The 24,511-nt window shown below is 36.7% G+C and overlaps 2 protein-coding genes across 3 annotated transcripts in view; one reads left to right on the top strand and one right to left on the bottom strand.

The window, feature by feature from the left end:
• Nucleotides 1-24,511, top strand: part of LOC134199939 (uncharacterized protein K02A2.6-like) — a 933,609-nt gene that overhangs the window by 907,449 nt on the left and 1,649 nt on the right. The gene's annotated exons all lie outside the window — the stretch shown is intronic.
• Nucleotides 420-24,511, bottom strand: part of LOC101746685 (nose resistant to fluoxetine protein 6) — a 42,206-nt gene continuing 18,114 nt past the window's right edge. The window contains exons 2-13 of one of the 2 annotated variants that reach the window (XR_009974614.1): nt 15,766-15,932; nt 11,748-11,941; nt 6,967-7,249; nt 5,934-6,097; nt 5,485-5,653; nt 4,576-4,769; nt 3,790-3,915; nt 3,101-3,306; nt 2,533-2,675; nt 1,830-1,941; nt 1,434-1,653; nt 420-1,379 (exon numbers count right to left, since the gene is read on the bottom strand). Coding sequence is in view for 1 of the 2 variants with exons in the window: in XM_038014975.2 (XP_037870903.1) it covers nt 1,577-1,653; nt 1,830-1,941; nt 2,533-2,675; nt 3,101-3,306; nt 3,790-3,915; nt 4,576-4,769; nt 5,485-5,653; nt 5,934-6,097; nt 6,967-7,249; nt 11,748-11,941; nt 15,766-15,932 (1,835 nt within the window). In the remaining variant the exon portion in view is untranslated. Of the gene's footprint in view, nt 1,654-1,829; nt 1,942-2,532; nt 2,676-3,100; nt 3,307-3,789; nt 3,916-4,575; nt 4,770-5,484; nt 5,654-5,933; nt 6,098-6,966; nt 7,250-11,747; nt 11,942-15,765; nt 15,933-24,511 lie in introns of both variants that reach the window. The other variant, XM_038014975.2, reaches the window with a different exon arrangement.

Genomic DNA, 24,511 nt, shown 5'->3' with positions numbered 1-24,511 from the left:
TGCCACCACCCTGCCTATTTCTGTCGTCAAGCAGTAATGCGTTTCGGTTTGAAGGGTGGGGCAGCCGTTGTAACTATACTGAGATCATAGAACTTATCTCAAGGTAGCATTAACGTTGTGGATGTCTATGGGCTATGGAAGTCAATCGTTAAGATTTGTTAAGTACGTATTTCAATAGAAAAATTTGTACCTGTTTTTAGTATTCGAGCACCGGTGAATCGGTAGATACGAATTCACCTTATCCACGTCTTATCCTTTAGGCCACGACGACTTTTTTTAAGAAATAAGCTATAAAAGCCTCTTTTAATACACTCCTGACATAGACGATTGATAGTTGGTAATTATTATTAAGACGTAACAATTGTTTTAATTATATCTTGTTTGAAGTGGCATGTTAATTTTAAATAAAACCAGGCACGTAACACGCTTTTGTAGTATCAAGTTTAATAGGAAAAAAAAACATTTACAAAATCTAAAACACCATAAAAAATTGAGGGTAGCATTAAAATAAAATTGAGCTAAGGCTTCGTTATTTACACCTTTTTTTTTACAACGCATCACTTCTAATTAACATTTTCATTATGTTAATTTTAATATCGAAATTATAACACGTATTATTTTGATTCGAAAAATATATATTTATATATGTATTTCTATCTACCGAACTCACGCAGTCAAATGATATATTGTCATCATAACCCAAAACAAACATTTCCGTTTATGTCTCATATAAAATTATACGACTATTTTACGATTTATTTTACGTTATTTACATTCAATGTGTCATCCGTTTGCTGCCAACACTGTCCGTCGATATTATTTTATTTTTATAACATTATAATATAAATTTATTCATATATATATACATAATGGTTCTATCTTGTGTTGATACCGTTGATTGCACAACGTTGTTCTTAGATCGTGGAATTTGCTTATAAATACTGTATTATATACTGTATAAGACAATTAAGTTCGAACATACAGCAAACCAGGGGATGATCACAGTACCAATTAGCCCGGAGTATTAAGTTAAGATTTAAGTAGACGCCCCGTTAACAGCTCTCGTAACAGTTCTTTTTTTTGGTCATAAGGAAATCGCCGGACTTCCGCCCTCCACTGCGGATGGAGGGCGGAGCATGTCAGAGTCGAACTGACTAAAATCTCCTGTCGCTCAACAACCAACGTCCAAACCTCGCATGAGACAGAACTCATGAAAAGGCAAAGGGAGGAAAGTGAAGGGTTTAGTGCGGAGCACATCTCTCCCATCACCCTCCCCCTCGGGACGCCGGACCGGCGGTCGTCGGCGCCACGACCACCAGCTCTCTCGGTCGGCAGGCTATCCGAAGCCCGCCTAGATGGCGCCGGTTTATTAGAGTGCTCTATTAGAGATTTATTAGAGTGTGCTTTAGAGAGAGTGCTTTATTAGAGTTTACTAGAGTGGTTTATTAGAGCTCTCGTAACAGTACCTTTTATTTACAAAAATAATACTATAGCATAATTTTAAACAAAACACCCATTTACATTACAACACTCGCAGACTATTTACAAAACGTAGATATATATAGCATCGGTGATGCTATGACTCCAGTCTGGACTGACTAGTGTTTCTTGAAGTTTGTACTGAATCTGGATTTTCTCGATGTTTCGGTTGAGCTGAAAATAGTGTTGTTAATTAATTCTTAAATTTAAAAGCGATCATATCCACAGAAATATTTTAAAATTGAAATCTATTTGATTACATTTTGATGCCACAATAAATTCGGAATTCGTTTTCGATTTTCTGAAATATTTCAAACTATTTACTTATTTTTGTAAAGAACATATCTTACCAAATCTCTTTAGGAGAATCTTTTCAATACCGTGCAACGGTGATTCGAATGTCAAACACAGAAGCAGGGCTAAGAAGAACGTCAGTACTATATGCGATGTTGCCGAGGCGACCTGGAAACCAAATCAGAAACATGTCACGAGGAAACAATGAACAATAATTTTAGTTACCGCTTGTTTTTTTTGCGATTTCATTTAAAACAAACCGCAGAAGTACAGTCGAGCATCAAATAAATTGAAGTAACTTTTTAAGTATTATTGCATGACCCACGCATTGCTCCTGACAACAACCACAATTAAGAAACAATTACAAAAACATAAATAATATGCACTATATATCTGTATCGTTTCGGTTTGAAGAATCAATTACACATGAGCCGGCTATTCCAAAGTTGATGGCGGCAGTTAGATTTAGATAATGAGCCCACTGAGTTTCTCGCTGGGTCTTCTCAATGGGTCGCGTTTCCGATCCGGCAGTAGATTCTGCGAAGCACTGCTCTTGCTAGGGCCAGTGTTAGCAACACCACTGGTTTGAGCCCCGCGAGCTCACCTACACGCTAGGGTAACGCTGATATAGCCTCTCAAGGCTATCAGCATAGGTAGGAAAAAAAAGAAGAAGATAATGATGTCCGTGAGATCTGGTAAACGCTTGATAACCGATGGATCGTGAATTCATTAATCTATCTAAAGCAAAAATCAACAAACCACAGTGAAGAATGTTATATGCATCGGATGCCTCAGCTGTCCAACGTAGTATAACTCTACAATTCCATTAACTAAATATGCGCAGAATGTCAATCTTGCTACAGGACCCAGGAACTTCCAGGATAGTAGTCTCCCAAGGATACCTGTAAAGACAGAATAGAAAATCCAGTCAACATTCCTAGAGTCAAATATTTTCAGGTCCAGTTTTTAATCGCCGACCTTTGTACGTTTTGCATTGGAGCCCTTAGACTAAGAAAAAAAAAGCTCTAATCAGTTTTTGTTACCGTATTTTCTTTTTATATGTAAAAATTTAATGATTTCAAATTTGGCATTATCTTAAGCTCCTTTCAAACTACGCTATACTATAGTGCCATATAGTTAGTATAGCAGCCTATACTTAGCCAATAATATATAGTACAGAACAGTGTGAACGTGTCTACAACAATGTTTGGTGTGCGATATTGTTGTGCTATGAGCTATATGCTATGCTATTATATTATAGCGTAGCTAAAAGCGGCTTTATACCGTGGGATTGTCGAGTTTTTTTTTGATGGATTTGCATTCTCACCTCCATTGCCAGTGGAACACGCAATGATCAGCCACCCGTTAGCGATGCCCCAGGCAAGTTTGTGCAGGGAAATGTATGCAGCTGCCTCGATGTTACTATATTCGTACCATTCTTGATAAAACAAGGTGACCGAAAAAGTGGTCACAGTTCCCAAGATAATGCTGGTCAGCCACGCAAAGCTCTTGAGGAGATAAGACATTTGATAGCTGAAATTGATATATTAAGCTATGATCAGTTTACAGTACATATAGTAGATATATTTAATTAACTTACACTAACACCGTTGATATAAAATATGTCAAATTGTTAAAAAGCTAATAATCGTCAGCACTCGTGAACACGCGCATACAAATTTTAGGGTATTTATTTTCTAATTTTAGTTTTCATTAAACCTTAAATGGCGATACAGGAGGCAGTTTCGGGAGCATAGGACACGTGAAAAAAAAATACCACCTCCGAGTTCCTATGGTCCTTGGTCCTATGCTCCTTCCAACCTATGGTCTAAAAGCCGTTCCATCGGAAGAAATTGGTAGTACCTATGTATACCGGTTACATCCAATATTTTGAACATCGCACAAATTCAATAATTTTGTAGGTATGATTCAAACTATACGATTTTATTTAAACATCATAGACCCCTAGAAAATCCCGATCCCTTTTCAGTATTCTCAATAAAAACACCAACTTACTTGGTCGACTGTATACGATGTAGTACATAGCCGGTCAACAGCCCCATACAATATGTTATCATCTTCATGTGCGTCTTTATGTAAGCCTCTTTAAAGTAAAAGTTTGACACAATATCCGTGAATTCTCTGTAACGAAAACCCAAAAAGAATGAAAGGTTGTGTATATTGCAAACGCAAATTTGCTTATTTACACTTCATATTACGTTATGAGAAAAAGGATACATGATAATGGCACGGTATGGCCTTTAGATCAAAAGTTCAGGTCAATCATGTTTGATCAGAAAGTTTGGTAATAGACCATGGACATTTCCTGGTAGTTCATAGGAGCAGCTCCCTTTATGATAGGGTTTTGAACGCTCATAGATTAATATCAGTACTCTGGTCATGTTTACCATTAAGCCATGGTGCGATATTTATTGTAATGCATTGAAAAGTCCCTCTTATATATCACTGATTTAATCTATGAACTTTACGGTACTTTTTTTATTGCTTAGATGGATGGACGAGCTCACAGCCCACCTGGTGTTAAGTAGTTACTGGAGCCCATAGACATCTACAACGTAAATGCGCCACCCACCTTCAGATATAAGTTCTAAGGTCTCAAGTATAGTTACAGCGGCTGCCCCACCCTTCAAACTGAAACGCATTACTGCTTCACGACAGAAATAGGCAGGGCGGTGGTACCTACCCCGCGGACTCACAAGAGATCCTATCACTAGTGAAAAAATAAATAGATATAAATAATAGAAATAAATTAGAATCAGTGGTAAAAAATATAGAACTTACTTGGCAAAAAACAATAACGTTGGATCCAATTTGTCTTTGTACGTGATGACAGATGGAACCAACATAGACACCAAAATAGCGAATGACAGAAGAAAAGTACCAAACTTCCTCCAACGCCACAGGCTGTAGATGAATATCGGAGCCACAAAGAATAACTGTGTGTCCACAGATAAATACCATGATTGGAACATGCACTGAAAATATTAAAATACAATTAATCTAAAGTTTTATCATAAGAATATTTTATGTTGCTTTCCGTAATATGTTGTAACATGAAGACACGTAATAATATGGTGTAATATGAGGAAACATTTAATAAAATTAAATCTGCATAATGTTGATCCAGTTCTTAGCGACCTTGACCAATTTCCTAAGCCTAATTCTGCAATACTTTTTCTTCATAAGAGTTAAACATCCTTAGATGGATAGACCAATACATGGACTTTCTTTTAGCTACTGTACTTGACTACCACAAAAATGTTGATAAACTTAAATAACAAAATATTTATATCTAAAATATCTGAATACTTTCACAAAATAAGCTATTGTACAGCATTGTCATTCGAACTATACAGACGGAATGTTTTTATTTTGACGAAATCCACAAACGGAATTTGTAGTCATAGAAACATTTGTACTTTGAGACCACATTCTTCGATATTAACAAGAAATTCCTTCACAAATACTTTTATCGTGTAAATATCTCATCACAAAGAAAAACTTACCAAAGATCGGATTTTAGACATGTACAAAAGATCACAAGTACGGATCAAGAAATAAATAGTGTTTATTCAATAAAAACCATAAACGAATTCATTATGTAAAAATAGATGTGGCAAAAACCACAGACTTGTGCCAAATCATAACCAAGTAAATTGAACCGTAAAAATCTATAAAAAAAGCAATTACCATTTGGTCAGTGTTCACGTAGTTATTGATGTATAAGATATTAGCCCACCAGGATTCCATGCAGCGCTCACGCTCTAGTAGCAGTCGATCATCCCATAGCGGGCCCTCTCCGATCTTCGGGAACCAAGTCATATAGAATAATATGATAACTGCATATGCCGGAGTTACCCTTTAGACAAAAATGTAGATATTCAGCACTTAAAAACAATGTATCGTGATGAGTCAGTGTGAAGTGTTCTGGGATGCCACTTTGGGAATCTTTGTAAGTAAATTGCAAGGCTTTAGTTATGGCAAAATTTAAAACTTAAAAAACATTACTTAGTAACAATTACAATTAATAACGAACAACTCCGAAATAAAATCTTCTATTAGAACTAAGATGTTCGTTCCTAACCTTTAACTTATATCACAATAAATACCTACACATATGTATCAAAATGATTACTAACCTGATATACCGGAATACCAAAATTGGAATAACGTTAAGTTTTCCTCGTCTTTTATCCAGTTCTATGAGAAGAAGTCGGCAAAAGAGAAAAGCGCTCAGGAACAAGAATGTGTCCACGAGCAAAGCGTTGTTCAACATGAAACCATTTAGCGGTGTTCTGATTAGCTAGAATAATGGGATTACATTTTACTATAAAAAATTTAAGAAATGTAATAAATAATAATATCTACTAATAGGATTTGGGCTACATATTTCAAATAACCGCTGTAAGAAACGCTATTTTTAAAAGAGCCAAAAAATGAGCATTGCTAAAGTTTTTTCCTAAAAACCATTATCAGTAAGATACAAAAACAAGTAATTCGGAGTAAGCAATTACGAGAACAATCAAAATATATTAGTCCAAGATTTCAACATAGTCCAGCTTGCATTTTCTTATAATATACGTTGGAATATATAGCATGTAAACGTTCAAAAAATATAAGACAAAGATGAAAGAGGAACTCTCTGTGTATTCGGAGTTGAATGGTTACAGACTTAATACTGTTGGCTGTTTTGTCTTTTTTATTGCGTTTGCAGGCACACGAACATCTGGCCTATCTGATGGTGAGTGGTTACCGTCACTTATGGACGAGTAATACCAAGGATAGAACCAAGCCGCTGCCTACCGCTGTCTGTCTCATCACTCGAACGAAGTCTATGGCTACCAAATTAGAAGCAATGATAATTTTGTGGAAACTATAATTGAGATTTTTTTAATTGCTTCGACGGGTGAACTAACTGCCGGCCAACTTGAAACAAGTAGTTAACAAAGCCCATAGAAAGCCCACAACGTAAAAGTCGCCACTTTGAGACATGAGTTCTATAGTACAGCAGTTGTAGCATCCTTCAATCTGGAACGCATTACTACATCACGGCTGAAATAGGCAGGATCGTGATTCTTACTCAGGCAGCCTCACAAGATGATCCACCTCTACAAGCTTAGATGGTGATACTTGACAAATCTGTCCGCAATATAATATAAAAAGACAACTCACTCTATCCCAAGCAGTAGCATCCATAACAGGTCCACTGGCTATGAATAGACAGGCATGGCCGCCCAAAATAAAGATCATAGACAGCGCTTTGATCCCAGTTACGCATTCTAAGCCAAGATTTCCCTGCTGTTTCGTTGATATAATCTTCTTTACATTATTGATGACAGAGAATGACGTTATCAGTTCCGTGATCACGGAATCCTTTTTCTTCCCCATGTAGATGATGAAGATTTCGAAAATGGTGCTAAGTGTTAGAATGGTCATGAACACGAGAATTAAGGACCTGCGAACACAAAATATGCAGCTCATTATTATGCGCTAATTTAATTTACAATTTTTTTTAAACACCATTCACTATTGGAACCATTCCTCTGAGGAATTGTTTGAGATGATACCGACATCTCGCTTTTACCATCGCACCGCCCGCCACCGGAGTACAGTTCATCCATACTACCTGGAGCCACTACGTTCATCGACAGTGCGTTTCCAGAGATCTTTTTTGCCACGTACCATCCAGCTATGGAATGAGCTCCCCTCCACGGTGTTTCCCGAGCGCTATGACATGTCCTTCTTCAAACGAGGCTTGTGGAGAGTATTAAACGGTAGGCAGCGGCTTGGCTCTGCCCCTGGCATTGCTGACGTCCATGAGCGACGGTAACCACTCACCATCAGGTGGGCCGTATGCGCGTCTGCCTACACGGCAATAAAAAAAATATATTTTGAACTCCCAATTACATAATTGAAACGGGTGTCTACACAAATTGGTGTTTTCAGATTAATGTAATTGATTATTTATGTATGTATATCCCCAGCCTCTGCCATAGGAACTATGACCGTGAAGCATATTTCACTACATTGAGTACATAATTCATTTAATATTAATTAATTGCAAAATATTTTCAAAGAAATAGTTACAGCTGTTGACTTTGATGCTTCGGATTTTCAAACGAACAAACAGCTATAAAATATTAAACATTTTTGATGACGGATATATCAATACCCGTTTTCTGAACTAGTTTCTATTCACATTTCTACAGCTTTCGTATTCATATACACAACGAAAGTTCAAACCAAAGAAGCAGTTTTGTGTCATAAAAAAGCAGCCAAAGAGTTAATGAACAATAATATTAACTTTCCACGAGTGATCTATCATCATACGTCATAAATAAATAGGAAAAAGGAAGCGAGGAAGACGTAGCTTACGGAATATGTTTGTTTTGCTCGCAATGTTGCGCGCCTTCTAGTAATATAACAAGTTTTCGTTTGATTACAAGTTTTGCTATTTTCATTGTGTTCGTTTATTTGGTACCTCGTGGACCGTTTTATTCATTATACGATTTTGGAATCTTTATTTTGCTCCTCAAGCAGCTATGTACTAGTATTTGTATCCGCAGTATTTATATTCGGCAGTATCAACTATCAACACTAGAATATTTTGCTATACTGCACAGATGGGGACTGCGACCCAATTAGAAAGTAACGTAGTACAAATTTCGATCTTAAGGCTTCGTCAAACGTTTTTTACTGGTGGTAGGACCTCTTGTGAGTCCGCACGGGTAGGTACCACCGCCCCGCCTATTTCTGCCATGAAGCAGTAATGCGTTTCGGTTTGAAGGGTGGGGCAGCCGTTGTGACTATACTGAGACCTTAGAACTATATCTCAAGGTGTGTGGCGCATTTACGTTGTAGATGTCTATGGGCTCCATTAACCACTTAACACCAGGTGGGCTGTGAGCTCGTCCACACATCAAAGCAAAAAAAAAAAAAAACGCGTATAATAGCCGGCAAACTTCTTGAGCATTTGTTGACGTAGTGGGGGTAAGTTTGCGCATGGTACACTCACGTGCAAAAACATTATTTACGCTGCGTCATAATGCAATTAAATTATTAAAATAAACATATGTATTTATTTATATATTTATTAGAACATCAACAAAAAATATAGGTTAATAATTGTAATAATTTAATCTTGGGGTAAAATAGATATTCCTTCTATTAAGTCAAGTCAACTAGAGCTGTTGCCAGGTCTTGGTTCAGTTGAAGCGAAGCTGGTATTTGTAATTTTTTTTTCGTTATCATAATCTTGACCATCATCATCATCACTGTTTTCATCACCCGAGTCGCTATCATCGTGATGAGTCGACATAGGGCTCATCGGTATAGTTTACAACTCGGTCGTTCGATCTTCTTTTTTGTCTATAATTAATTATTTTTTTAAGATATGTATTCGATTCGTAGTAATCGAATGTTACTTTTTTCAATTACCAGCTTCCGATTATTTTCTGTTTTTTTTTTCATCTGAAGCCTAGCTCTTTCATAATTCGTCGTAAACTTCATTCCGAGCCATTAAAATGTATATCTTCTTTAAATTTTTCGAAGCCTTTCTACGGTACGGAGTTTCGCTGCTTGTTATGTAGTTATTATGATTACATCTTTTTATTACAGATTGAACGAAACTATCCATTCCGGTAACTTTCTTCTTCCCTGATCTTTTCTTACCCGGAGTCCCAAACACGGCGAGCAAGCCAGAGCCTTTAGCTTCGCTAATAATGCACCTAACAGTACTCACTGGTGTTTTTGTTGTTTCCGAAGTCTGTTTTACTTTTTTCATATTATTTTTCCCCTGTTTTATAATGAAGCAATATACGTCGTACACAATTTTTCTACCCTTTCTTTTGATTACTACACCAGTTTGTCGCGGCATAGTGTATTTTTTATAAAAAATCAACAAACACTCAACAAATAGCAATGGCAACAAAGTCAACAAGCAATTATAACAAATAACTTAACGATTAATAACGATAGACTTTTTACTGTACGCAAGCGTACTTTTGGGAGCAAGCGGAACGAGGGCGCGGTGCGGGGCGCAAGGTTCGACTGATCTACCAATAACGCGCTCGATACGATTTCCCCTGGCGCCGCGCCTCACCCTCACCACCAAAGTGATCTAAAATTCGGTTCTGCGCAGTCAAGGTCATTTGCTCAAGATGTTTGCCGGTTACTATACTTAGCGCTGCGTTTTAACGTCGCGCTCTTTACACGTAAGACAAATTGACTAGATGAGCCCACTGCTCCTTGACGCAACGTACCGCCAAATCATAGTTAGTGCCTTTCGATAGCAGTATGAAAATTTAAAAGAATTAAGATGTCCAGTGATTCAGATGTGGCATTGTATAAGCATGGGTATTTTCTAATTATTTCTATCATTTTTTCGGGCATTATCCAGTATTTTAATACACATTCACTCGGACGCTAAATTAAATTTGTAAAAAATGACAACGCCTGACGTCAAACCGTCCTAAAGCCGCGACAGAGCATTGCGTACTTATAGCGCTGGAGCTCTGACGGTATGTTACCGTTACCATAGTATTACAACACATCTCGGCGTCATAGCGCGCCGTTAGTTTAGCGCTACGACGCGCGCTAATTACGCGTTCTGTTTGACGAAGCCTTTAATGTATTAAAAGAGATAAAGGACATTCACGATGGTGCCTACGGACTCAAGTTATGCCTCGCTCGTGCTAGCGATCCCGCACTTGTGAATTATTATCCTACTGTACTGCCTATTTCTGCTCGAAGCAGTCAAACATTTTGATTTCATAGGTAAGTATATTGGGTGAGCTTATGTGGATTTGCAACACGTCTTTGAAAAACCAGTACCTTAAACATTAAAATCAAGTAGCACACATACGGTTAGTGAGCCATGAATCCAAAGAATAAATAGAAACGTTCATAGATAGCTGATAAGATAATAATCGAATCCAAACAACAATTCTTAATAAAGTCAGTTAATAATTTACAAGTTGAATAAGCCACAAAAAACAAGGATAGCATTTTTTATGCGAAAAATAAATACATAGAGCTTAAGGCAGTAAATCGGGATTTTGAACGTCGTCACGCCAAAAGTCGCACCAAACTCTTAAGTTATGGGCCGCAGTATTATAACTTGATCGAGTTTAAATCTCTGCATAGTAAAATATATTTTAGGTCAGGGTTATTGAATTACTAGGTTTCAGTAATTTTTACTGTTTTTTAAGCTATTGCATAGCTTTTATCGCGGGCCTTGAGCCCGAAATCATGAAATTCCGTAACGAAAAAACCTTCCACCCCTCACTCCGCCTACCATGTAGCTCGCGTTCAACACATTCACACGTTGCGCTTGTGTAGTGTTTGTGAATAAGCGCGTGGCGTGACGTCACACTGCATGCGCATCATGAAAAGTCTGCCCATCTCTCTCTCTCGCGCGGTCTAGCTTATGAGTGTGAAGGGGACAATTAAGGTTTTGCTTTTATTAGTGTTTAATATAGCGTGGTCTTATTATTGTTTTAATATTAAATTATCATTGTCTGATTATAATTACATAAGTTGATAAAAAATGCTATGCAATAGCTTTACCGCGGCAGTTCTCGAGTGCCACACGTTTTTTTTTTATATATTTACTCTCTTTTTCAGCGTCTTCCAAATGTTACATAAATTTCGTCAAACGAAATATGAAAATAGCCCTTAGTTGTTAAAAAACTTATAAAAAATATTTCATCCAATTAAAATATAATGCTTTTACGTAAATAAGCTTAATGCAGTACACTTCACAAATGTCACTGTTTAACCCTAAAATAATTTAGCATAGTTGTAGTAAAATAATGTATTTAACGGTAGGCAGCGGCTTGGCTCTGCCCCTAGCATTGCTGAAGTCCATGGGCCACGGTAACCACTCACCATCGGGTGGGCCGTATGCTCGTCTGCCCACAATGGGCAATAAAAAAGCAAAAATAAAAACTCACAAGAATGCCACATCCAAATTGTTAATAGACAACGGTCGTCTTGTGTAACAATCACGTTCGGATACTTCGACTCCTGTATTGTTCCCGACCGTATGCGATAAGACACTGCTCACAAAACTCTGGACTGCTTCAGAGTTGCAAACATTCGGTACGCAAACCGCCCAGCGCAGTGTTTCTCCTCGGCCCGTCCTAATCTGCGAAGCACAAACAAGATTATTTATTTTCATTGCCCCAAACTCTTAATAAAGAGACATTACAATGTGAATGCCACCACTCTTGACACACGTTAACAGTTCTTTCATACTATATACATTGCTCCGTTATTAAAAGTGAAAGAAGAAAATCAACCAATACAATATAATTTTATCCCATTCTATATACTATATGTATATGTAATAACCCAACACGCCGATTTTTTTAACCAAATAAAAATCATATCCTTCATTATCAACTTTTTATTTTATTTATTTTTTGGGAAACCAACAGTACAATACAAACATATATTATATACATTTATACATATTATATACATTTATTTTTAATTTTTTGGACATATTTTTTCTTGTTATAATGAGGCATTATGTGGTTGAATGAGGTTTTGTTATTTTTATATTCTCTCATCGTTCACAGCGCTACATGCCTCTTTCACTCATTTACCACATCCTTACACACTTACAATAAGTTAGTTTTTTTTTCTTCACTAAAAATTCCCTAGATTTCTTATACATGGCAAAACAACGTTTGAACTAGTAATATCATAAGAACCTTGAACACGTCCTAATGATAAAGTTTTTACTAGATCAATCAAATTTATATTCAAGTTAAATTTTGAATGTACCAACCAAAATAATGGACCATGACAGATCCATGAAGTAAATGGTCGTTTGAATATAAAATTCACCGTGACCTAACTCGGATCGAATATTTTAAAAACATTGCTCACAAAATGACGCCACACGATTTAAAATGTGCATGCACAATGAGAAGTACCAATATCCTATATCAAAATCTCAGGTACTACATCTCTAACTCCACACCAATTCTGGATTCAAAGTTTAAATAGCACATTGTTGTATACGGTATATAATAAATGGGGAAATCATAGTATTCATTATTTCTTATTGACCAAAATTAAAACTTTAAATTTAAAAGCAACGAAGAATTAAAATACTGCGTTTCACGATGTGTTCTATAAATATAGGTATATGTAAATTATAAAATTATCAATAATTATAAATTGATATAGATACTTAGAAAATTATAAATTTGATTATAGAATCATCACAGACTTCGATCGATTTATCAAACCACAGCGATAAAAACCGTACACACAAAATTCTATGCGAAATTTATATTTCGGGTAGGTCAAAGTCTGCTAAGACTTTTCGACGAGGTTTTTCCAATGCCAATTGTGTATTTAATACGCATGTGGATAACGTTAAACATACATATGGTAAATTTACCACACGAATGTATAAATCAGTAGTAACAAATGTGAAAATTAGCACCCAATATTTGTTTTAACTATTTTTTGGAATTATTACCTTTTTTAGTTCTTAGTAACTAGCATCTGACGCCAATGCGTTTTTCCCACGTTACTTTATGTCAATCATAAGTGGTTTATTTTCTTAAATGATCGACAACTTCTTTACTATGTCTCTAACATTGTTCATGACAATGGATTGTATTTGGCCTAATGATCTACTCTGCTAATAATCTGACCATCTATTATTATTATTTTTTTTTTTTTTATTGCTTAGATGGGTGGACGGGCTCACAGCTCACCTGGTGTTAAGTGGTTACTGGAACCCATAGACATCTACAACGTAAATGCCCCACTCACCTTGAGAAATAAGTTGTAAGGTCTCAGCACAGTTACAGCGGCTGCCCCACCCTTCAAACCGAAACGCATCACTGCTTCACGGCAGAAATAGGCAGGGCGGTGGCACCCACCCGCGCGGACTCACAACAGGTCCTACCACCAGTAATTACGCAAATTATAATTTTGCGGGTTTCACTTTTATTACACGATGTTATTCCTTCACCGTGGAAGTCAATCGTGAACATTTGTTGAGTGCGTATTTCATTTGAAAAATTGGTACCCGCCTGCGGGATTCGAACACCGGTGCATCGCTTCAACACGAATGCACCGGACGTCTTATCTTTTTAGGCCACGACGACTTCATGCGTGACATTTGCGTGGTAGCTGTATACCTTCTCTTCCTACCTAACTACTATCTATATCTGGGTGGCAACATTCACTTTATAGTGTCTATGGCTACTGTCCAACTTCATATCAGCGGTTAGTCAATCTAATGAGAACAGGTAGACGAATTTAAAAAATGCTACAAGCCAATTCCAAGCCTTCCATTTTTAAACACATTTGCCCCCTAATACAAAAAGTTCACTGGGCAAACACCAATGCCTGTACTTTTCTAGACGAGTAGTATCTCTCTAAAATTGGGTGCTTAAATATTCACTAAGCTTTCAGTCTATAGCAGCTAATGTGGATTTGCAATGGATCCTACTAATCTTATAGTCATTAGCTACATCGATAATAGGCAGGCTTTGGGATGTAAAGTTTATGTTTGATTGCCCTCGTAGACGAGCATACGGCCCACCTGATGGTAATTACCGTCGCCCACGGACGTCAGCAATCCCAAGACCAGAGCCAACCTGCTGGCTGCCGTAAAATAACGTCGAAATATCCTTTAAATTACAAATAACGAAGACTTAATATGGAATAATTTTTCGGAATGCAATGTCACACTCTAGCCACTATAATATTTACGTAAAATACGTAATTGAGTAGACATACAAGGGGTTAGTCATAGCTCTAAGTGACTAAATCTAATTCAAATCTTCCTAATTAGAAAACAATACACTGCGGCTACAAGTAGCCGTGTTAGTTTACATATAAAATCACGTCAATCAGACTCTGAGTCATCAAACCGAAATCCCCACTATTCAATCAAATTTCAAATGATTCATGTACATCTGTGATTTAAATGTCCATCACTAATATTATTGTTGCTGTGTACTTTATTAGCAGTTCTTTTAGTTAGATGTTTTCTAAAGTTGTTTTATCGCCAATAATTTTTTTGTATAATATATTTTTCACTCTCTCAGTTTCATGCTAATAGTAGTGCAAATATCAAATTTAAACATCGATATCTATGAGCAGTAGTAACCATTTAACCCCAGGTTCACTTGACTCGTTTTCTAAATTTACTCAGCTCATTAATTAGAAGGGTCTCTATATGAGGCTTTTAGAGTTAGATCTTCGCACTGCCTTTATGGAAACACAAACAGAGCAGGCAAAATGAAGAGTTTCGTAGTCAAAATGAACCTTCACGTCTATAACTTAAGGTTCATTTAAAATCATTGACTATCATTTTTCTCTAAGTACCGAAATCCTAAAAATCCCAAAAAAAGTACTACACACATTATCTTGTACAAACTATTTTTTATAGGTTGGATAATCTCACTTTTTTCCATAAATATAAATAATAGGAACACAGAAAACTGTTACGTTTTTTTTAAAACTTAAATGACGAGAATAGCGATTAGCGATAGTAAGCGGCCTTGTGCTCAATTATTTGTTTCCTACGTAAGCTGATAGTCTAGATAGACCATGTCTATGTCGGGCTAGTAGGTGAATTCACGGGGCTCAAACCTGGCAATATTGCTAACACGAACCATAGCAAGAGCCGTGCTTCCCAAAATCTACCACCGGATCGGAAACGCGACCCACTGAAAAGATCCGGCGAGAAACTCAGTGGACTGTGTCTGTGGGTTAATTTACTCGCCGACACCTTCGTCACAAGCGACGGGTTCGACGAGAACGACGACCGGTGTTTGGGATACCTAAAATCACCGTTACTGGATCGGGAGGATCCGAAATGACGTGTTTTGGGCGACGTCGACTGTTTATCGTTTCGGATCGGCAATGGTGCTCAATACTAATTCATGGTATACTCTGTTTCAAATCTGTGATCTTAAATAATACCGTATATACCTTATTCTCCTCGTGCTGCCACTTAATCGTTGCAAGGCAGTACTGGCCATCGACGCTTACACCATTATCATTGGAGTCTTCAATGCCGACGCACTCATCGAAATTTCCTAAGTGATACGAGGAACCAAACAGCAAGCCCTGTGGAGACTTTGCCGATGCATCGAACACTGCGGACAAAATAAATGTTTCAAAGTTAATATCAGCACTTACTCTTAACTTTTCTCGATAAGCGGTATTTCAATACATATAAAAGTCGAAAAACAAAACTTAAATAACTTGTTGTATTAACAAATATTTTTAGGTAACAAAAGTCCCTTCTATTGAAGAGGTCGCAGGTGTGTGTTGTCGTTTTTTTGTTGTTTACGATTTAAATTGTGTAGTAGTGATGAACTCACAGCTGGCAACCAGTTAGTAACGTAAAAAAATACAAGAATAGAAAATTGAAATACACGAATAAGCATTAAATATTCAAGTACTTAATATCACTTAAGTTTTAATCCAAATAAAATTGTTTCTCTGTCTGACCTCTTTCATGTTTTTGTTTGCTTAGAAAATTTAAGATTTCTGGTAAAAGGCCCAATAACAATACTCTATGAACAGAAATACATACACGAATACTTGAGAATTAGAATACCACTATCGATATTAAGGGTGAACCAGGAAAAATTTCGATTCTTCTGTTGTCTTGCGGTATTGCTTGCATATTGCTACTAAAAATAAGTTATTGGAATGTAGAAGAAGCACCTAGAGGTAGCTAGGAGTGTCTACCGCCAATTTTACATGGTATTAATAATACATCTAAGAAATAATTACAATCACACGTGTTTTTATTGTATAGAGAATGCGTAACGCGTATCTCAAGACTAACGGGTTTACGTCTTAAAAATAATAACAAAAACCTGTTTTAGCCGCTAATATAAAGATTTATTTTTAGCTCGAATAACAAGAATAACAAAAAATTATCACAAGTTATGATTAATAACTTTTTTATTACGTTGAGATAATATTTCTAATTATAAACATGAGATCTGATGATTTAGAAACGGCAAGTGCGTGTCAGACGAAGCACAATGCACAGCATTAGTCAAGCACTTGATATAATTGTAATTGCGTAGCATTGCGACCCTAAATTGCATATAAACAGCGCAAGCATTAGTTGATTTTCCCATAGACACAGCCCACTGAGTTTCTCGCCGGATCTTCTCAGTGGGTCGCGTTTCCGAACCCGTGGTAGATTTTACGAAGGACTACTCTTGCTAGGGCCAGTGTCGGCAACACCTCCTGGTAAGGGTAATGCTGATACAGTCTCTCAAGGCTATGAGCATAGGTAGGGGAAAAAAATCATAGATAACTTCTCGATACAAAATAAAACATGTGACCCAGGGTTTGCGATCTACATCTTTGTCGCAAACAAACGACTCTGTGTGGCGGAAAATGATGTTTGGCCTCGAACAAACATTTTCCCTATAACTTCAATGGAACAATTGTTGAAATTAATCAGTGTCGTTGCACTTTACATCTCGTAAAGTGTGAACATTATCATATTTTGATGATTAATAAGCAGGCGAGCTCCTGGTACCACTTAACGATAATAAGTCATTGAACCTCTTAGACTACACAAAGTAAACCTACACCCCTGTTGATACATGAGCACAATATTCAAATGTCAAAGAATTACACCTTGGTCATCCATGACCACGAAGGTAAAGAAAACTATTCGAAAAATCGGAAAAATGCGAGGTTAAGCCGTCAAAATTGCTTTTATTATTGAAACACGAAGTTGAAATTCCAAGTCTGCTCATACTGTTTTGAGAATGAATTAATTTTTTTATATCAGTAGACTGAGGCGGCTAATTAATATCTCTTAGACCGTGAGATCTAGCAACAGCTGAACAAATGCCAATAAGAAAAACAGTTAGTTAAGTATTTAGTTTTTGCTTCAAGTTGAATCTCTATGTAGACGGACACCATACATATGTTAGGATATATGAAAATCTATATCCAGTTAATAAGGATTTTAAATTTTGACGGACTGAAAATGACAAATTCGTCAATTTTAGAAGAACCAAAGCTGTCAACTGTATATCTTCAGTGTCTCCTGCAATATTTCGGTTACATAGCACGCAGGAACTCTGCTAGCCTGGTAGGGCATTTTTTTGGCAAAATAGACGACAAGAAAAGCCTCGCCCAAAACGGTGGTCTGACCAAGTGACACAGCAGATAATTACATACCCGATCCTGTGGACCGAATGGTAAAAAGATGACGTCACCCTAAACACGTCATTACGGATCCTCCCGGACCATTAACGTGCTTTTAGGTACCTCAAGCACCGGTCACCGTCCTCGCCGAGCCCGTCGCTTGCGACGAAGGGCTCGACGAGTAAATTAAACCATAGATACGGCCCACTGAGTTTCTCGCTGGATCTTCTCAGTGGGTCGCGTTTCCGATTCGGTAGTAGTTTCTGCGAAGCACTGCTCTGGCTAGGGCCAATGTTAGCAACACTCCCGGTTTGAGCCCCGTGAGGTCACCTACACATCAAGGAGAAGCTGAAATAGTCTCTCAAGGCCATCAGCATATGTAGGAAAAAAAACAGCAGCTACAAATACCAGTCAACGATGCTCTCCAACAGGCAATGTATAGCAATAGGTATAGAAAAACAGTAAGAAGAAGAAGAATCTTCAACAATAAGGAAATGACTTAGAAGAGGAATAATATAAACACAAAAATATTGATAACTTATGCTGATATTTTTATAATAAATTCACTTTAATCGTGTGTTATTGAATAACAATTATGTTAATAAAAGTCATGTAAGAATATATATATTTTTAAAATAAATTATCACGTATTCAAATTCAAAATTATTTTTATTCATTTGCGGAATAAATGTTTTATTTTGCCATTAAAATTGTATTCATCAATTTATAAGGAGGTTTATTTCTGCGTCTAGCTACAATAGTATGAAGTAAACATAACGGTAACATTATGTTCATAAAACCTTATAATGGCTAATCTTACTGAAATGACTTAAAGCACGTACGTGAAAATGATAAACACTACTTTTACCGTTAAATTTTACAAAGTCACTGTTTCAATATTCCACTCCAGGCGTAGACGTCACCTTGCGTAACATACCATAGCTTACAACTAAATATACTTATAAAAGTACTACAGTGTAAGTCTTTCTTCCCCTACTTAATTATTGGTAGCCTAAGGGGCTATTCCAACTACTCACGGACCGATAAGTGAGCTCACGGCCACAGCCACAGAGATTTTTATTTATTTATTGCTTAGATGAGTGGATGAGCTCACGGCTCACCCGTTGTTAAGTGGTTACCGCAGCCCATAGACATCTACAACGTAAATGCCGCCACCCACCTTGAGATACGAGTTCTAAGGTCTCAGTATAGTTACAACGGCTGCTCCGCCCTTCAAACCGAAACGCATTCACGGCAGAAATAGGCTAGTTGGTGGTTCCTACCCGTGCTGACCCACAAGACGTCCTACCGCCAGTAATTACGCAAATTACAATTTTGCGGGTATGATTTTTATTACACGAAATACTGCCTTAACAAGAGCAGTGCTCTACTGAATCTACCATCGAATCGTAATCGCGACCCATTGATAATATCCGGTGAGAAACTCAATGTTACTTGAAGAGCGTTTTGTTAGTCCATACGGGTAGTTGCCACCGTTTATTCTTTACTGCAATTAAATTTTCGACTTCATGTCTCAAGCCGGGTAGCATTATACCAGTAATGATGTTCATGGGCATCAATAACGACTAACCGCAGGTCAGGAATTATCTCGTTCACTCATCCAACGCAATAAACAAAGCGCTAATGCATATAACACAAACAAACACACGTACCTATAAAATTATGTTCAATAACTATATGATATATTTGATTTAATAGATTTAGAATAATGCAATTTCGACATAACAATTTTCACCGTAATACGAGGTCATTAAAGTTCTGACATTGATCTAAATTAAGATCAATTATGCATACAATTTTGTTTATAATCAAAGGAAAACAACTTTTAAGTTCTAAGCGTCGGCTGAATGAACTCACAACCTACCTCGTGTTAAATGATTATGTGTCCGCCGACCTTAAAGGCTTCGTCAAACAGAACGCGTAATTAGCGCGCGTCAGAGCGCTACTTACAGCGCGCGATATAAGCGCGCTTAGAGCGCGCTTATAGCGCTGGCGCTCTGTGTGACGGTATGTTACCACAAATCAAATCAAATCAAATCAAAAATTTTTTTTATTCAACATAAATGAAAGTACATACTTGTTGAACGTCAAAAAAACTACCGCCAAGTAGTACAGTAGTACATCACACCTCAGCGTCATAGCGCGGCGTTAGTTTAGCACTCTGACGCGCGCTAAGTACGCGTTCTGTTTGACGAAGGCTTAAAACGTGAAGTCTAAGAAAGACTTTTTTTTCTTTTTTTTATTGCTTAGATGGGTGGACGAGCTCACAGCCCACCTGGTGTTAAGTGGTTACTGGAGCCCATAGACATCTACAAAGTAAAAGCGCCACCCACCTTGAGATATAAGTTCTAAGGTCTCAAGTATAGTTACGACGGCTGCCCCACCCATCAAGCCGAAACGCATTACTGCTTCACGGCAGAAATAGGCTTGGTGGTGGTACCTACCCATGCAGACTCACAAGAGGTCCTACCACCAGTAAAAGAAGAAAGAAATCATTTATTCGCCAAGCATAGTGAAAATGAGTTATTACATAAGTTAAAAGCAGCGTGTATGCTTTTTCATTAGATATTATAATATTATATAATTTACCATTCATTCATCCATAATTCAACTAATAATTAATAGTCTAATTTTGTATTGTATTACCTCAAACCCCTCAAACCACAATGCATTACTGCTACACGGCAGAAATAGGCAGGGTAGTAATGCCTACCCGCGCTGTGTGGACACACCAAAACACACTTAACATTAAAAAACCATCATCAGGCAGATATAATTATACAATAGGCGGTCATACCGCTAAAAGCGATCTCTTCCAGACAAACTGTTTTATTTTTTATTTTTGAGAATCCCTGAAAAAGATATAACTGGAATTAAGCGACGTACTATTTATTTTCAATAATGACAGATCTATTAAAATAGATCAAACTTCAATCACATTATTAAATTATTAGAAAATAAAAACATATAAACAACTAGCTGTACCCGTCCGCTTCGCTGGGCATTTAAAATTAACATTATTATTTCGCAACCCCACAAAGATTCTCATCACTAACGCCCCCGCAACTGGTGTAGGAAGTCCAACACTCATATAAATATTAGCCTATCCATTAAGTACATGTATTTTCTACACGGATACCAAGTTTCAAGTCAATCGGAGGCATGGTTCAGTAGTTATAACGGAACATCCGTAAAAACCACTGTAGATCTATATATTAGTATAGATAAGTTATACTCATAATAATATAATTAATATACTAATTGGCCAATAGCTTGGAAAAGGTTAAACATGTTCAAACAAACAATTATGGCTATGGTGAGTTTGAAACAAATCCGCTCTCTTCTCTTGGGTATGAGGTCCGAGTAAGGACCCCAAGTGAACACCATTCACGTTGCGATTCCTTGTGTGATCACTTCATACCAACCGTTCGTCAACCCATTAAAGAACAGAAAAATTTACGAATATATAATTCATATTCTTACAAAATGAAACAAAAAAAAAATATTCATAAAAATATGATAAATTGCATGTTGATACAAGTGTGAAGTGTTTAACCACATTAAAGACAAATTTTAATGCTAAATTTGGTCAAAAGAATACGTATGTAGATGTAATACTGTGTGGAAATGTAATTTTTTTGTTTTAATATATTAATTGGATCTTTTAAACTGCTAAAAACTTTATTTTTATTTTTTATTGCTTACATGGGTGGACGGGCTCACAGCCCATCTGGTGTTAAGTGGTTACTGAAGCCCACAGACATCTACAACGTAAATGCGCCACCCACCTCTAGATATAATTTCAAAGGTCTCAAGTATAGCTACAACGGCTGTCCCACCCTTCAAACCGAAACGCATTACTGCTTCACGGCAGAAATAGGCAGAGTGGTGGTACCTACCCGCGCGGACTCACAAGAGGTCCTACCAATTTGCATCTGTAACTTGTTAAAAAAAAACTGCAGTCATAAAGATAGAAACGAAAACTTATAACTTAGAATGTTAGTATTGAAATTTGACATTTTACAATGTTTAAATTAAAATTATAAACATCAATCTAGTTTTCACATCTATTGACACTCCTAGCAATAATGATATACCTAAATGTTTACATGTTTTATTTATGATTCAAATATATTACGGGCTGTAAGTACAAGATCATAACAAAATATAAATAAAATATAATTAAAATAACGATTAATATACACTATTTACTAGACCCATTCAATTTAACTTGTAAATCTCATAGACCTGTATAGTAGGGACGCGACATATTGTTCTATACGTACAATTGCTAATTCAAATTCAAATTCAAAATCATTTATTTCAACTTAGATGTCAGTTGATGTCAATGTTAACTCTACCACCGGTTCCAAAAAAGCCACAGTCCTGAGAAGAACCGGCGAAACAAACTCAGCGGGTTTTTTTTTGCTTTTTCACATTTTTTTTTTTTAATAAATAAATATATTTACAATAAACGAAAAAGCAAGTAAAAAAATACAATAAAAAAATAAATTATAATAATTAAAAATGAAAAGGCCAGGAGCGAACGCCTCATTCCCACGTAGTGCCATCTAGTAAATAATCCTTAACTTTATAATATGCCTTGTTGCACAAACGTTCCTTGACAGTTTTCTTAAATTTATGAACAGGTAGTAATTGAACGTTTTGTGGGATCTTGTTGAAAAGCTGTACACCCAGCCCCCTAAAAGAGTTGCTTATTTTCTTAATTTGAGCCGCCAACAACACAAGCCTATGTTTGTTCCTAGTGTTCACATTATGCAAATCGCAGACTCTGGGGAATTCTTCAATGTTTTTACGCACGTACAATAAATTTTCAAAAATGTATTGGGACGCTAAAGTTAAAGTAATTATATAAATAGCACCCATTTTTAAGGCACACACATAAACATATATCTATCAACATATATCTTTAGAATAAAATGAGCCAAGAACATTTATCAATAAAACCTAATAACATTAAAATCTTCTGGGCGGCACTAAAACCGCCATGTTTAGCGGCCAGATGACGTCACAGTGGCACGCATTTTTTGTTGACGTTTCATTTCCATAGGTTTCATACTTCAGTGGTAAATCTTTACACAGTACTAATGTCACTCAATACGTTACCTGTATAGATACATATATACTAATATTACGCATGTCGGTGACGCGAACCCCAAGATTTCTCCTATCAAAAGGCGCTTAACACGGCTAAAGAAGTTTTCACTCCAAAAACCCATGCGTACCGGCTCCTACGCGCAACTGCAGTACTCTTCGATCAACAATAGTATTGATGATCGAAGGCAGTACTAAACTAATATTTATAATAGTATGCTAATTATTTATACCGTGTATTTAATCATTACAATTACGCCTAATTTTGGTATAATAACTCAATAGCCAACCTTATATCTCAAGTTCTCTTTTCAAAAGAGAAAAAAAAGTCTGCGACAGCATATGTCCATATTTTAAGGTTGGCTCACTTTAACCTTTTTTCATGCTAACCAAATTTGTTTTAAAATAAAGCATTATTTATGAAAGTGTTTTTAAAGATCATATTAATCCTTGTCGAAATAAATACATTATTCATGGGTACAAAAAACCTTGATGCTTATAGGTAAACGAATAGAGTCCATTATTCAAAAGAGATAAATGAAATCGATTCCTCACGATTAAACTCCATAAAAAGGTACGTTCAAATTCACGTTTTCAAAAAAAAAAAACAAAAAGGATGTTTGACATCTCGGCCTAATCATTGACATTGTCAAAATAATCGTAAGCGCCGTATAGTAATTTTAACCGTCAACCGTTTCAAAATCTTGACTATTTCGCATCGTTATTAGTAACACATCGATTAGCAGTCATTCCTCGTGCAGCCTTCGTTCTCGGAGCGAATTCCTAAGCAAATCGGGATGGCTCCGTCCGCGTCGGCGAGCCCCATCGAAACTATCGCAGCGTGCATTCAAATCGCGTCAGCTTGCACTGCGACATTGACCTAATTGTGTAACTAAACGTTTTATTTCATCAATAACTCGTATTTACATTTATCCGAGTATTTGTGGTCATATAAAAAAAAACAACTACTCATACGTAGGCTACTGTCATCATCCTGCTCATTTCTGGCGCGGAGTAGTAATACATTCCAGTTTGAAGGGTGGGGCAACCGTTGTAACTATACTGAGACCTTAGATTTCATATCTCAAGTCGGACATGTTTGTGTGTCTACCGTCACTCATGGACCAAGCTACCTTACTAGCTACCTACCTTCTAAGCTACCTCATACCGCATTTTTTTTAAAGATTAAAATCTTTAAAGAAATACGTGTTACGCTGATCTCTGGATGTATACAATGATTCTAGATCATAAACTAGAACTCTACTTTGATGACAGGTGGTGCAATATTAAAAAGCAAATCTGGTAAATCAATAGTGAACTGACTTGCACTATTAAGACGATTATCGGACTATTCCAAGCAAATCGATATACCCGTCTTCATAGATGCGCACGGTACGCCGTCGTCCTTTGA

Source organism: Bombyx mori, chromosome 13 (assembly GCF_030269925.1).
Source record: "Bombyx mori chromosome 13, ASM3026992v2".
Classification (NCBI taxonomy): Eukaryota; Metazoa; Arthropoda; class Insecta; order Lepidoptera; family Bombycidae; genus Bombyx; species Bombyx mori.
Note: the sequence above shows the minus strand (reverse complement) of the source record. Positions and strands in the feature narration are given on the sequence as shown.